General features: G+C 34.8%; 1 protein-coding gene across 1 annotated transcript; it reads right to left on the reverse strand.

Annotated features, from left to right (window-relative positions):
- Positions 1–1,101: 1,101 nt before the first annotated feature.
- On the reverse strand, positions 1,102–14,440 carry LOC114753619 (endoribonuclease Dicer homolog 3-like). Its single transcript, XM_028942314.1, has 24 exons — positions 14,192–14,440; positions 13,680–13,793; positions 13,366–13,500; positions 13,015–13,084; positions 12,283–12,347; positions 12,058–12,189; positions 11,565–11,717; positions 11,175–11,304; positions 10,860–10,965; positions 10,579–10,771; positions 9,911–10,071; positions 9,137–9,355; positions 8,750–9,019; positions 7,691–7,970; positions 7,029–7,567; positions 6,834–6,928; positions 6,389–6,594; positions 5,620–5,829; positions 4,750–5,226; positions 4,149–4,403; positions 3,508–3,834; positions 3,178–3,421; positions 2,554–2,665; positions 1,102–1,309 (listed from the first exon to the last, which is right to left on the reverse strand). Exons 1-24 carry the CDS (start codon positions 14,438–14,440, stop codon positions 1,102–1,104), a joined length of 4,950 nt encoding a protein of 1,649 aa, XP_028798147.1.
- Positions 14,441–15,979: the final 1,539 nt, after the last annotated feature.

Here is a 15,979-nt window from a genome sequence, read left to right on the forward strand (position 1 = left end):
TAAATTAGTTAAATAGATCTTATATTAAAAATCGGAGAGCTATGTTTCTAGTTTGGTCCTTCAAAAAGGCGTCCCAAGATGAAAGACTTCCTTGCAGTTGCAGAAGGTGGTCAGGAGCAAAGTTAGCACCAGACAAAAAGTATCGACAAGATTAGGTTTACCCAGACTCTGGCATTTAATGTAAAGAAGGATGGCAGATGCCAAAAACAACCCAGTTTTAGACCACATCTCGCGAACAAATTTCCAGTCTGACATTGGATCACTTTGACATGTCTGGGCAAATTGCAGTGGATTGACAGACTTGTTTGCATTATCAACAACAGCAAGGAGATTGTTTTGTGAGGCAACGACGCTTCGCTTAGGTCAAATATCATGAGTTATTAAAAAGCATGCACATGGATGTGTTTATACTCTTACTCCTAAATATAGGGCCTACTTAACCGGAGATATTAAAAACGTTGGTTAAATTTATTATTTGCTATCATTATGTTAAAAATATGCAGGACTTTACGTAAAATTTGGCTTGGTTTAATCATTTAAAGTTGAGAGTGGAGTTTTTTACATGGAGATATTATTAAATGATATTATTTTCAATTCTTAATATAAGAGCTAGAAAAGTAATTTATAGATATTAAGAAAATTAATTAAGTTAATTATGTGTAATAAATTAGTATTGTTTTTTTTTAAATATTCTTATTAATTATGTATATTGAAAATTTGAAACTATTCTTTCATAGATATATAATCACCATGAAAACTACTCTGAAAAAAATGAATAAATATAAAAAAATCTAACTAGCTCTGATATTAAAGACTGAAAGTTATAGTGAACAAATGAGTGAAAAAAAAGCCATGCAAAGGCAAACAATATTATATGGGAAAGACAAAGTGAATTAGAATTTTGTATTTATAATCAAAACATATCTGTAAACTAGGTAAGTTATCAAGAAAAATATAAATTAATGCTATAGGTTTCAATTCAAACTAGACGTCCTGGCTAAAAGTGAATGAAGTTAAATATCATATTTTCATCTTGTTTTTAAATTGATTGATATCACAGATATAGGTGGTTTTTAGATTAGGGGGCTTCAAGGCTAGGAGTTAGGACCTAATAATAGATATCCTGCGGTGGTGTTCAAGTTCACGAAGCATTGCGAGAGCTGCAGAGTCAAATGAAGTTTTCTTGTCAGCCTTAGGATCTCCTGTACACTCCATTATGCCACCGTTTGGGATCTGTAACTTGATTTTAGAGACGTAGCTGTTGAAACCATATCTTTTCTCTGAGCCTTCTCCAAATTCAATCGGAGTTCTGTAGATGAACAAAAACAAAATATACAAACTGAAGTCGGACAAATTAGTTAGTTATAACGAATGTCACCTGATCCCCATAAAATACCTGAATGTAACATAAGATTATTTATTACTATCTCCCGTCCTTAATATAAGATCCTGTTTGACTTTTATTTTGGTCTTAAATATAAGACCCCAATCTACTTTGTCTCTCATATTGATATATTTTTTTTCCAAGATAGTCCTTCTAATAATTATAGTCCTAGCCAATATAATTGATTAGTAAGGATATTTTAGGAAAGACAACACCTATTTATTACAAATAACTAACTTAACTTCTTTCTTTAATCTCCTCAAATTAGTCAATTGGGTCTTATAATTAGGACCGGAGGTAGTAGTTTATAAGTTAGGTAAATTAGTTTGGGAGAAATAATAAATATAAAAGACAAAATGGACCAAAATCTTATACTATCTCCGGTTCTTAATATAAGCTTTCGTTTGATTTTTATTTTGGTCTTGAATATAAGATCTCAATCTATTTTATTTCTCATATTTATTCTTTTTTTTTCAAAATAGTTCTTGTAATAATAGTAGTTCTAACTAATAAACTTTATTAGTAAGGATATTTTAGGAAAGACAACACCTATTTATTACAACTAACTAACTAACTTACTACCTCTGGTCCTAATTATAAGAGTCAGTTGACTAATTTGAAAAGATTAAGAAAGTAAATTGAGTTAGTTATTTGTCCTAAATAAGTGTTGTCTTTCCTAAAATATCTTTACTAATCAAGTGTATTAACTAGAACTATAATTATTAGAAGGACTATCTTGGAAAAAATTGAGTGGACTGGGGTCTTATATATAGAACCAAAATAAAAGTCAAACAGGGTCTTATATTAAGGACTGGAGGTAGTATTTTCTTAATTTACTCAAATTAGTCAATTAGCTTTTATATTTAGAATCGGAGGTAGTATTTAGGATCAAATTCAACTCTCAACTAACTCTTATATTAAAAATTAGAGGTAATATTATACTCCTTTGGTCCTAAATATAAAATCCTTATACACACTACAAAAAGAATCTTATATTTAGGACTGGAGGAGTATTATGGATTGGAGGTAGCACAACAAGACACTTGAAATTGCACCGAAACATCACATTTGTCCTCATACTGCTTTTATGTGTCATGTTGCATCTTAAATCCTTGTAAGTGCTTAGGAAGATTAATATTATCATGTAAAACTAAGTTGATTGAAATGACCTGGATTTCGTTTCTTTGGTTCTGAATGTTGGCATCGGCCACTGTAATGTCTTGCATATTCCAAATATCGAGGTCCGGGGTCCACCTTTGCTCATGTTTATTGGTCCAATAACTACAAAGGTAAAAGATAAAAAATTATATAAAAGAACAGAGATAAAAGATTAGACAAATAGAATAGCTATCATTAAACGATCACATCCTACTTTAGGCTGCCAAATGAACGAGTACAATGAAAGCATCAGCCATATTCACTTCCAAGTTCCAACTAGATGGGAGAAGGATGAAAAATCTTTTGAACATGAAACCAAGAAGGGGCAACTGAAACCAACAGAAACTTTAACATGCTACAACAATGACCAAGAAGTTCCAGAATTTTTAATTTTAACCAAGGACAAAGAAACAAGCATGTCATTCCAATCACATGTTCCAAATCACGACAAAAATTGCAATTTCCACAGTATTTCTCCCTTCCTTTTCTGTTTAAAAACTCAATGTACACAAAGCTCTGACTACCATACATGACTTCACTGCATCTCTCAGTTATAGTCAAGCATAAAATTAATCTAGAGAAACTCCCCCCCCCCCCCCCCAAAAAAAAAAACAGAGGAAGGGGATTAAGCAAACCTGGGATGGCAGGAACGATGCTGCAGGTTTTCCAAGAACAATCATTGATTGAGAAGGAAGCTTTAGCTGATTCTTGTGGACATTGACTTTCAGTTATCTTTTCCTTTCCTTTGCTGCAAGATTCCTCAGCAGTTACATGACCACATAACTTTATATCCAATGAAGAAGTAATGAAATCTTCATCTTCATCAGAACCTCTTTTTCTCCTCTTGGAAATGCCATTGGGTTTTGAAATATCCTTCTTCTGTTGCATTTCAAGCATCACATCTTCAGTAAATTATCAGGGGTAGTAAAAACAAAAATAGTTTATCCTTAAGGAAACTAACAAACCTCAAGTTCGTCTAACAAACAGCTTGCAGCAGCTGCTTTGGCAGCCTTTTTGTTTCTTTCACAGCCTCTTCCAACTAATAAGACATCTTCCATCTGCAATCTAAGCTCAGAATGAACCATGTCTCCCACTTGTATGCATCTTTCTTTTATAAAGTACCCAAGAGAGTGACACATCTCATTTAGTTTACGTAATGAAGGGAGTTTTAGGCTATCAGGAGTCACTATTGGAGACAATAGTGGTTCAAAGATTCTCCAAACTTTGTCCAGGTCAAGATTGGTATCAATGAGTATTGCACCAGCAATGCTTTCCACCATGTCTCCAAGAGCCTATGGCAGGGGAAAGTAAAATTTAGTTTGAATAATATGATTTGATAAAAGCAACACAGCAAACTGATATGAAGGGACATTTTTAGGTTGATTTAGTCTATAAGAGAGGTGTCCAGCAAGACTATAGTGAATTGAGTATTGACAAGTAAACTATGAAGCATAAATATATTGACCCGTTAATTTTCATAAACTATGAAAGCTAGCGTGACACAGGATATACCAAATAAAACTACGTTAAACTATATTATTCAGAGTTCTTGATATATTTCATTCTGAACATGTCAATATCAGCACTAATCATCATGAGAACTTACTTTTGGTACTTTGATCTTGTTGAGAGGCATAGTCAATGACCTCACAAACTCTGTTACTTGGCTTTGAAGAAACCCTGAACAGTGCAGAAGGTGTGGTTGAAGGTCCCTTCTTATGCATACTTGAGCAAAGTTTTCATTGCTAACTGCATTTGAACGCAAATCAGTCAATCTTCCGGGATCAATATCTTGGTAGTTCTTGTAGAGATGCGACGTAATGAGAAGACCCAAAACTGAATCGCCCAGAAATTCAAGCCTCTGCGGAGAAAAGGTAAATAAGTACAGGAAAAAGCATTAGCTGAAATCTTCAAGGTCTTGTTGGAAATATGAATTCCTCAACTTGGGTTGTGCTAGTTTGGCCAATGGGAATGGAAGTGTACAGAAGGTTATTTTTTCCCTTTTTTTTTTCAAAATAAAAAGTTTAATATATTCTTCAATTATGTAATGGCACCTGAAAATAAGTCAATAATGGTCTGCTGAGTGCAAAAAATTTTCCGCATGCTATGTCTTATTAAAGAAATTTATATAACACATACCTAATTAACTATCCACAAGTATTTAACTTTGACAAAAGAGACTTCGCAAATAACTTAAAAACAGATACCTGGTAACAATAGCCAACCCCCAGTTCTTGTTCAGATGCATGAGTTATAGCCTCCTGTAAGAGACCCTTGCAAGAAAACTCATATCCAAGCTTTAATTCTAAGGTTGTGATCTCATTAGTTTTTGGTACATAGGACCTCAATGATGCCTTGCTGATTGCTTCTACTACTAGTGAAGGATCAAGTTCAAGGTCAATACCAAACCACTTCATCGTATGAAGGGCAGCAACAAGGCCATTTCCCACATAATAAGCTCCTATAAGGGCCTCAACACAATCAGATATAGTCTTTGAACAAATCCACCTGTGTCCTCTGTCACACAACTTTCCAACCTTACAAGATGGATTTGTAGTTTGGAATTTCTCATCCAAGGGAACTTCTAAAGTATCCACACCACATCTACAAGGAACAGAATGTATACAAAGCTGCCCTGGTGCTGCCCAACGACGTGGTTCAAATGCACTATCACGTATATATCGCTGTCAAATCAAGAAAACTTAGAACTCAGATGGTGACTTGTTATGTGAGAATTTTAATCCCTCAACCCCTTGGAAACTATATACAAATTTTTTAAGTTTAGATAATATGCAAATTTTCGAATTTATATATTGTATGTGTTCCAAATGTGGTGAAAAGATAACTACATTCATGTGGTGAAGACATAATTATCACCAGGAATTTTAAATGCTGTTGGAGGGAAAGTTCCAATGATGCCAATAGTTATGTCAATTCTTAACTATCCTACATTGCTAAACAAAAAATCACAAGTAAGGGAAATATTACAATGATATTTTCTTTCTTTATATTTACCCTCCATTATCCCTTATCCAAAATTTGCCCCTAACCAAGTGGGATTGCATTAGATCAATTACCTGCAACTTGCAGTTGGTTCCTAATTTATGCAAAGCTGAATTAGAAATAAGAGACGAACGCCAATCAGATAGCTGTCCTTCATGTTTCTCAGGATATCTAAGGTAAAGGTGGCAGCTCACTGCATACTTTAGAACTGAATCCCCGAGCAATTCCAAACGTTCCATGGAGAAGTTTTCACAGCATTTCATTGTTGTCAGTGCTTCAAGGATCTAATCATATAACATAACCAGGTGAAGTTAGCTAATCGTAATGATATGATGATTCACTATAAAGGTTTAAATACTATTTGGTCCCTCTAGTTTTAGAAAGATTCAACTTCGGTCATCAAGTTCAAAACCAAGAAAATCATTCTTAATCCATTCAAAGTTAAGACTTAGCAGGCGAGCATTCGCCCATTTAGTGTAAAAAAGCTGGTGCTCTTCATCTTATTCTTATGATTTGACTATGGGATTACCAAAATGCCAGTTTTAATGATGAATCTCAAAAAGCTGAAAACTTTATGAAGTTCTTCATCCTTTCTATTATTATCCTTTGGATATGGAGCCTTTGAATCAGCCAAAACAAATGGCGTTAGTCACCTAGGACTAGGAGCCGACTCTCAAACTAGCGGCCACATGAGTAATTTCTATTAACTTGTTGACAGGGTACAACAAAGGGTCCAATTGGAATTTCATTGAAAATGAGAGGGTAAAATTGTCAGGTTCTGAACCAAAGAGACCAAGTTGAAACTTTTCTAAAAGCAGGGTGAGCAAAAGTGACAGCACAAACCAGAGAACTTGGTATCTGAAAGCTGCCAGAGTTAAAATTAATCTCCTTTCTAAGCTGGCTGGCTAACATTAAGGATTCTAAGCGGTGCATTAGTGATGGCAGCAAGTAAAATGACTTCAAAACTTCTACAGGAACGTCAGTCTTGACTAAAACCTCAGGTGGCATATAAACATGAACTTGTTCTTGTTCTGAAGCCGGAGATACACCTGACGAAAAAGAAACAAATTACCAAAAAGAAACAAATTACCGTTGTGTCAATTTCTTTTTCTTTTCTTTTAATCTTAATCAAACTTTGATTTTCTAGTTGACAAACACACAAAACAATTGTCAACTTTATGCAAGTGGCTTACATTTAACAGTCTTTGTCATACAAAGTTATGTTTTAGAGGGAAGGATGGAAGACAGTAAAGAATATAACCAAAAAAGAAATAAGCTTTAAAATAACCTTCTCTCCTGAAATTCACAAGTAGATTATGAGGGTTATGACTTTGCTTTAACCTTAACAAAGGTTGTCCTGGGTACATTAGCACAATCCCATACCTGAATAAGATTCATATTATTAGCATAATTAACCAGTAAATGCAGAGAAAAAGTATGAATCATTAACAAAAAAGCAAAAGTAGCATCCAAAGGTACCAACTTTTTATTGAAGTAATCAATGTAAGTACTATATTCGGACGAAACAGACACTTGAGATCCAGTGTAGCTGAAAGGATTCTCAGCAGAAGTATTGGTTACAACTTCAACCACAGAATAGAACTTTCCAGTGTGAATAGCCAAAACTACCATGTCTTTGAGATCATCAATATCAACCACACAATTAGCAAAATGGACTGTTTTTGAGCTCTTCTGCTTCATATCAGATGAACCATTCCAGTCTGATAAATTTTGTTCGTGACTATGCTCAGAACTTGATGCATTGCTCAGAGCTCTACTCTGAAAAAACTGTATCACTCCAATACAGGAGCTCACCCCTCTCCAGTTTATTCTCCAAGCTTCTCCTTCACTGTTTAATGTCTCTAATGGCAAAAGCATATACATCTTTGATGGGCTCCATAATTTACTTGTTTGATGCGGGAGTAAGAATTCTCTCTTTACTCCAGATTCTTCTGATCCAACGAAGAGTCTCCCAAACAAACCATTGAAGAAAAGTTCCTGGAAACACTTTGCTTTGAACATCTGATACCCAAAAAATTAAAAAAGAATAAGGCCACATAAATTGGTTCCCGGAAGTTGCGATATAACTTCCTTTTTTGGGTGAATGGAAGATAAATAATAATTACACAAAAAATTATGTTATACCTGTTCTGCATCCAAATACAGTTTTCCACATGCAGAAACACAAGAATTGACTGTCTTTGAGATCAAGTATAGATCTGCCTCACAATTTCCCACATCATCATCAAGTTTTGATTCCATCAGAAGAACAAATGCAGAATAAATCTCTTTGATAATGTCACAAGCAAAATCAAATTTATAGGCATGAAAAGTGGCTCCATTAGGATTTGCAACCCAAGTTCCAGATAATGCACTAATACAAGTAGTCCCATGTAATTCCTTCAGTTTGGTTGTTCCTATAGTAGTATTGATATATGTGCGTAAGTAAAGATGGAAGAACGTAAAAGTAAAGATGAACACTCTTTTAGCCCTTGAAAAATGAGTGCACTTTCAATTCAGTCTCAATCATTAACCAAAACATTTTCTAGAATGCCCTTCCGCGCTATATCCATACAAAATATAATGATAATCCTAATACATTGCTAACTTGGAGTGAGGAATCTGAGGTGTAAATTAAAGGTGCAAGTTAAATCATTAAGTCCAAGTCAAAAATCTGTAAATTTTGGCAGCAATCTTTAGATCGAACAGAATGAAGACCAACAATATGGTGTTCTAGTGATTAAGGAACTAAATTGAAGGACTAGTAGGGAACAAAATTAGAAGTGCAATCATCTGTCCGGGACTAAGGTAGAGTTTCCTCAATATGCTAAATATAAAACAGACACGAAAATGGTCCCACGTAAGTTGCAACATGATAAATTTCTCAATTTCAAGCATATCAATATGTGACAACGGATATAATGCTTCTACACATGATCGTCAACATCGTATTTCCAAATAGGTATAATTTATTATGTAAACTAATAGATAAATGGGAACCCAAAGCCCAACTCCTAGGGAAAGGGGAGACATCTATCGTAGCAGGACAGGAATTCAGGAAACGAAGTACTATATTCATCTTGTCTCTATATCAACATTTAATTTAAAACAAATAAATATAACATGAAAATTATTGAAACTAGCGGAAATTACTCAGATGAATCACTTTAAGATGTTGACATAATTTGATTAAATTATGCACATATACCTTCCCCGGATGATGACTTTTTCCAATTAAAGCTCATATTAATATCTAAAGGCTCTTCAGAAAAAGGGAGCAGATGGTCGTTTAGAGCACCCATCTGATGCAGCTTTTTACATGCCTCCAAGCATACAAGCTGCTTTGACAACTGAGAATTACTACTCGCAGGACCAATTAACGTGTGAAATGGTGCACTAGGAGGAAGTGATAATTTACATTGATAATTCCCTTCTGAATATGACAATTGGAAAATTGGTTTTGGAACAAAGTACCTGTTTTAATTGGAAACAAATCAAATTTTTCATATTGCTAAGTTCTCAGAATCACATATATTACCAAAGTTTAAAGGAACTCATGTTGTGGCATTGATTAAGTAAAAGTATTCATACTTATCACCAGGAAGCTTTTCACAATATCTATGGATGAGACTGACACTAGAATCTGCAGTAACACATGCACCCGTTTTATTGACACTATATGTGTGCATTTCCTCATTCCTATAGGGTACCAAAGCAGAAGAATCGAGTTCTCTTTTCATCGCCACATCTTCCATTGAATATTCACTCGTAATAATGTCAAACAGTTGATTTCTTTGTTTCACATTTGCCCTGTAAAACTTGTAAAGTGAGAACCTTTTGACAGAAAAACATGAAGAGAATATCATTAAGAATACGTTGACATGTTTTGAAAAAACTGTGTCAACCGGCTATTTTCTATATGCAGGTGTGCATGTACGTGTTATGTTAGACCGTGTTATGTTAGACCAGTATGATAAGAAACAAAAAGAAGAAAGAGTGAGATAGAGCGTAGAAAAGAAGGAAACTTTAATTAACAGCCGATACACACTACCTTCCACCTAATGCGAGGCTTTTATATTCGTTGGACATGAAGGGCATGAAAACTAACTCCCCACTTTCTAACGATTTCACCTATCCCTTCTATATTACATGCTACTGTACTATAAGCCAATGACAACTGTGTTGAAAACCGTATGTTGATTATTAGTTGCCTCGTATCACTTGCACTTGAACTGATCTATGATGATAGACACAAAAAGATATCAGTTGATCACATTCAGATTAGTTGTTTCTCTGTTTTTCTCTGTTAACTATACACATTAGCATCTGGTATGTGTTATAGGTTAAGGAAGATAACTTTTGTACCTTTCAAGCATGATGATAAATTGAGAATTGTTTTGCCGAGCACGTCCCCTTGATTGGACATAACTACGAACTGTTTTGGGCAGATCAAAACGTATCACACAAGAGCAATTTGCCACATGAATTCCCTCCTCAACAACATCAGTTGCAAATAGTAGGTTAACCTATATGTTGGAATTAGTAATTTAATATTTTCCAGATGTATACGTTCAACGTTAGTGTATGTCCATAGTAAACGTTCTAGTTCTTGTTAGGGTATAAGTTAGTGATTCATGTGATTAGAAGCTAAAGGATCATCCCAAACCGGCTTCTATACTATCTTCCTCTACCTCTCAACCCCTGGGCCATCCATATCAAATATAAACTACTCGGGTTTTACTTTTTTTAAGATTTAACATGAATCTTTATATTTAAAAAAGAAAAAAACACTAAATCTGGATCTTCCAAATTTGAGTTGTATGGTCCGGAGATCAAGGTATAGAAAAGCTGATTGATAAGCCATATACTCTCATTGTACATGGAGATTAAGAACAAGTCGAAGAACTTGAGTAGATGTAGAAAAAATCGCTCTTCCTCCCTCCAACACTGTGTAGAAAGTTTGTGCAGCAGAACAGACTTAAGGCTATGAAGAATAAACATTTCTTAATCCATTGATATATGATATCCAGTACCTTTCCACAGGAAAACAACTGTAATATTTCTTTCTGCATCTTTGGCACCACTGAATCACAAGAATTATTGCTTCCAGTTAGATGTGACACAGTAAAATGTGATAAAGACCTAACTTTCTTCACAACCCTGTCAATGACTTTCGCTGTGATGATTCTTTCAACAAATATGAGGCACAATACATCGTTACTTTCTCTGCAATGTAAAATATGATGGTCAATTTTCGTACAATTATTGCTATTATTAATTGTTAATATTATAAAAGTTCAAGTAATCAGCTTACCCAAATGCTTTGAAAATTTTTATTAGTTCATATAATTTTGGAGAAATGTATCCCAAGTCTGCTTCTTTTACGAGGTCATCACTAAAGTCCCCATAGTTGTTAATTCCTGAGAAGAAACGAAGATTAAAATAGCTTCTGCAAATCTTCTTGCTTACAGTCATTTGGCATCAAGTTACATGAGGAAACCTACTTCAATTTTTTTTTTTTTCTTTTTTGTAATTGGACCTCACTAGATGATATCCCTTGAGATGATGTAATAAATCAACAACTAAAGATGAAGACCTTATGAGAAAAGAAATCCACATGCAAACATACCAGTAGGAAAAAATACCCCAATTAGCTGCACCAGTTCATCAAGGAATTGTGCGTGCTTCAAAAGGCTTTCGTCATAAAGTTTACACCCCTCTTCAGGATCAGGGCTGTTCTCTTGACAGAATTTAGCAGCCTATAGAAAGATGGATAATATTAAAAAAGACAAAGGAAAAGGGAAAAAGTTAAGGGACAAAACGATCACAATGAATGACAGGAATGAATAAGAATAGTCTGCAAAATGCTTTTAATCCATCTCAAGAACTACGTGATAATAATTTGCTACACCATTGAAACTATTATAAGTATCGCATAACTGTGAAAGAGATCAAGAAAGAATCAATAGAAGTTGAAAAACAGTTCTACGAGAGTAATCAATGAGGACTAAACTCGTACCTCATAAGCGCACACAAGGCCAAGATCTTCAAGGCAATACAAAATCTTTGAATAATCTTTAGACAATCGCTTTCTCATTCTCTCAAGTCTATCATCCAAGTCTTTATATTGGCATTCCGTTGACCGTTGCAGTTTCAGCAATGAAGCATCAAACTGTCAAAGCAAAAGAGTTTCTCACTATCCTTCCTGTTTTAACAGTAAATAAATATGACATTATTCATATCATGTACATGTGTCATTTGTGCAATAGGAATCAGATAAACATGTACCAGATTATATTATGTGTAAGTAATATGGACATGCGTATTACAGTTGAAAAGTTTTGAGGAAGACTTCGCCTAAAAGTCTAAGCCTTCAAGGAATTAAAAGAATGAAGGAGGCAAAGACTGAGCACCAGACCGCTATAGAGCCGTTATTTCAAAGACCGTTTTAACTTGAAGCGTCAGCTTAACAAGCAAAGACTTGTAATTTGTACTATTCTGGCACAACGCACCTCTGACCATAGAGATTCCATCTTTAGTTTTAGACCCTCAAATGGAACTCGTGCCTGATCATAGAATCTACAAGTTCCAGAGGCAGAGGGCACACATATTTCCAATTCTGTTCGGTCTTTAACAGTATAAATCTGCAAGATAGCATTTGAGATTTTCAAAAATTATCCATTGACCTTGGACTACATTGCCCATGGATGACTAAAAATTTGATCTATCAACATCACCTGGGAATCCAAGATGCTTTCAAGAGTAGACATCTGACTTTTGCAGTCCATGGTGGATGACACAACTGATGCAAAAAGTTCAGTTTAGAGTCCATTTAACATTTCAAACCATCCCAACATAACATAAATATCAAGATATTTGATGTTTCCTAAGAAATAAAAGTAATCTATATGAGGCAACTAACTTCTTACCTCTTAACCAAGCACCCTCTCTGTATATTTCAGTGTTACACAAGAATAAAAATAGTAATTCAGGCCAAAACGTATATTGCAAACTTTAATGACTATGTATCTAGCGCACACACCTTCATGATCCCATGTATTTCCTATATTGCCTTGCAATACTAAAGTCAAGCCAATAAATACTTTAGACAGAGATTAACTCTAGATGACTACTAATAGAGACTAAGGTATAATGACATGTCTAATATCACGTTGAGCAGTTTGAGCTGCTCAATGGGTATTAAGTGAGTTGATTCGCTCATGTCAATAAAAAGATTTTGTGACAGTTTTTCAGCCCGCTTAGGTTCTCATCAAACAAGAGTCACAAAGAACGATGATTTCTAAGGAAGGTCTAGTAAATAACACTTCATAGATTGTGATTACAAGCTAGCTTCATTCCAACTTGTAGCATAACTAAGTTTTGAATTTGAACAACTAAATAAATTGCAACTGCTTTATGTTAGGCCTTGAAGCAGCTACATACATCAGAGGCATGAAAACTTCATTTACCCTTTCCAATGACTGGTGACGCTGTCATTCCAAAAATCTTTGGCTTGTCACTAGATGTGTGATAAAATTCCTAGAAATGAAAAGGAGGAAGGTAGTAAGCTTCCCTCTTAAGATTATTACTGTAAATATAAACGGCAACAAAGGGAAAGTTCTTCAACAATATGTTCCACTCGTATATTAACACTGCATTACCAAGATGCAATTCAAGCAGATTTTGGATATTTCTGGGGAAAATGTGAAAAAAAGAACATTGTTGAACTTTGAGTCACATGCAAATAGCACCCAGGACTTAAAGCAACTAGAAAATAGGTCCCTCAACTTTCACAAATAGATTGCATAATCTACACCAACCTTCATTATTTTAACGTAAGGATGGTTCCCACTTGCACGATGGCATTCATCAATAACCAACAAAGAGACTGTTTTCATTTTGAAGAATGCTTTTCTTAAGCCATCCAAGAGAATTTGTGGTGTCATGACCATGACCTGTATTATTAGTGAGGAGGACAGAGGAAAATGTTCTATCAAAGGAAAATGAAGGTGAAATTGTAATTGTACGACTAAGGTAAACAAAAGAAAGCTCTAATAGTGGCCTTGAAGGACCATAAAACGTAACTAATATTTTAGAGACAACTTTTTTATGACTGTTTAAATAGCAGGCTTACATCTTGCTTTTCAATTTCCTTTTCCCAGCAATTTAAATTCCACTCGTCTATTCCCTTGGCTCCATGGAATTCTTCCACAGCCAAATCCGTGTAATCTTTTAGGACCCCAAATTGCTGCACACAGAGTCTAAAATCTGTCAGTCATAAATCCGATACAATTTTCTTTGGAAAAATCATTTCACAGTCCCGCGTAAACAATCTAATAGCATACAGATATTATCATTTCCTACACCGGAACTTGTTATTGCATGCTTCTCATTTGTTGCAAGACTTTTTAGTGATTAAATTGCTTAGGTGTGACCGCACAGTAATTTTTCCATTTTCTTTCCTTGTGTTCCCCTCCTTTTCATTTTCTTTTATCATGTGGGATCCAATGATTCATTCGGTTTGCATCAAATCGCCCCTATGGTTAAATCTTCATCAGATTGTTCAAGAGTTCTAGCATATTATCATCTCATATGAATTTGTAATTATATCTTAAAATAATAATACAATTACAATTAGGAAAATGCCTGATTAACAATATGGACTGTGGGAGCCAAGAAAAGAATCAGCTTCTTTTGGTGAGTGGACTTAATAGAATGAGCTATATGCCTAATAAGCATCACAGCTATCATCGTCTTTCCAGCACCAGTATCCAGCACTGCTATAGTATTCCTTCTCTTGGCAACTTCAAACACCTCAACTTGATACCTTTGAGGAACACACAAAACCACAACCCAAAAGACACATACAAAGGTTAATTTTCCAGTCAATATCATCACATAGGCAAGATAAAATCTTCAAGAGAAATGAACGGGAGCCAAATTAATTACGTACCTTCTAGGATTGAAATCTTTAGCATTAGAAGAAGGTTTAGAGTTTTGATCCACGTCAGGATTTGTAAAGATTGTGTTGTTGGGAGACATCTGAAGAACTTGCTTTTGGGAATTCACTTTGTACTGTGCAACGAATGTGACTAATTCTGTTTCATGTCAACGACTTGTTTAGCTCAAACCAATGTAAAGGGCTTTCAGTCTGTGTTTAACTACATCCGAATCATAATAAGAATGTGATGAGGCTGAGTTTCTAAATAAAGGATTTATAATAACATAGCAAGAGCAATAAATTAGAATAAAATCAAGGTTTAAGTTGAAAAATATAGATCAAGACTGGGGAAACTAAAGTTGAATTTTGCTGTGTTAAAAGTTGGGCACATGCAAGTTTCATTCTCACTGGCAAGATGGCTGAAAAACACATAGCATGAAGATGGTGTGTTTTCTTTCTAAAAGCCATGCAGAAACCAAAGGGAAAAGTGGAAATGACGGTTAGGGACCTTTTTTTTAAATAAAATAACGACAGTTAAGACGTTTAGAGGCTAAAATTTGAAAATGGCAGGACCAAAGTCCCTGAAAGGAAATTTTATAACCCAAAATGACCCTACTAAATTGTAGAATTATGGGTTAAAAATGTGTTTCAGCTCTCATAATTTCATAATTTTTGGGAACCCAAAAGCCTTATATCACTTTCGTACTAGTTTAGAATTTAGAAAATGATTAATAAAAAGAGAAAATTGCACGTAAATAGTTTAATTCTAGAGAGTGTGAAATCTGAAAAATATATGAAGTCTTTCAAAGTATCGATACTTTGCGTATGAAAACATATAACGTTGAAGTCAGACATTATTGGGCAATTTAGGGCCTGTTTGTTTACCTGTTTTCAAAACAGTTTTTTGTTTTTAAAAATAAAAAAATAAAAAATCTTGTTTGGCAAGTTATTCTCAGTCTACTATTTTTAAAAACAAAAAAATAAAAATTTATTTTGAAAAACTAAAAACAGAAAACAACTTTTAGATGTTTTTTAATTTTTGGTTCTGAGCTTCCTAATTTCTTGTTTCAAAAAATCGGGCATGACCTTTTTTCTCGATCGAACACTTCTCTTTGCTCGACGGCTTGAAGATTCATTCTTCAGTGTTCATGGCCCATTAGCTAGTCTCAGTGCTCGCCATCTCCTCACTTCATTGATGTCTCCAGTGCGCTCGGTTCCTTACTCCCCTCTCCCTCATTGCTGCTTCCTCACTCCCCCAACATTTCTACTCCCCAGTCTCTCCTTCCTCCCTTTTCAATCCTCAATCGGTGAGTCCTCAATCTATACCCTCTCTCCCTAACTGATTAATTTAGTCGATTTTTCAACTGAATTTAATTTGTACCATTTAGTGGGTTTTCGTGTATACGATTTAGTGGGCAACGGCAGCGGCTTTGGTGGTTCCATTTGATAGAGCTACGAAGTTATACAAACAAGAGAGCTTGTCTTTGGTTTGA

This window comes from Neltuma alba, unplaced genomic scaffold, assembly GCF_004799145.2.
Source record: "Neltuma alba isolate B1F8T4 unplaced genomic scaffold, ASM479914v2 tig00008026_pilon, whole genome shotgun sequence".
In the NCBI taxonomy this organism is placed as follows: domain Eukaryota; kingdom Viridiplantae; phylum Streptophyta; class Magnoliopsida; order Fabales; family Fabaceae; genus Neltuma; species Neltuma alba.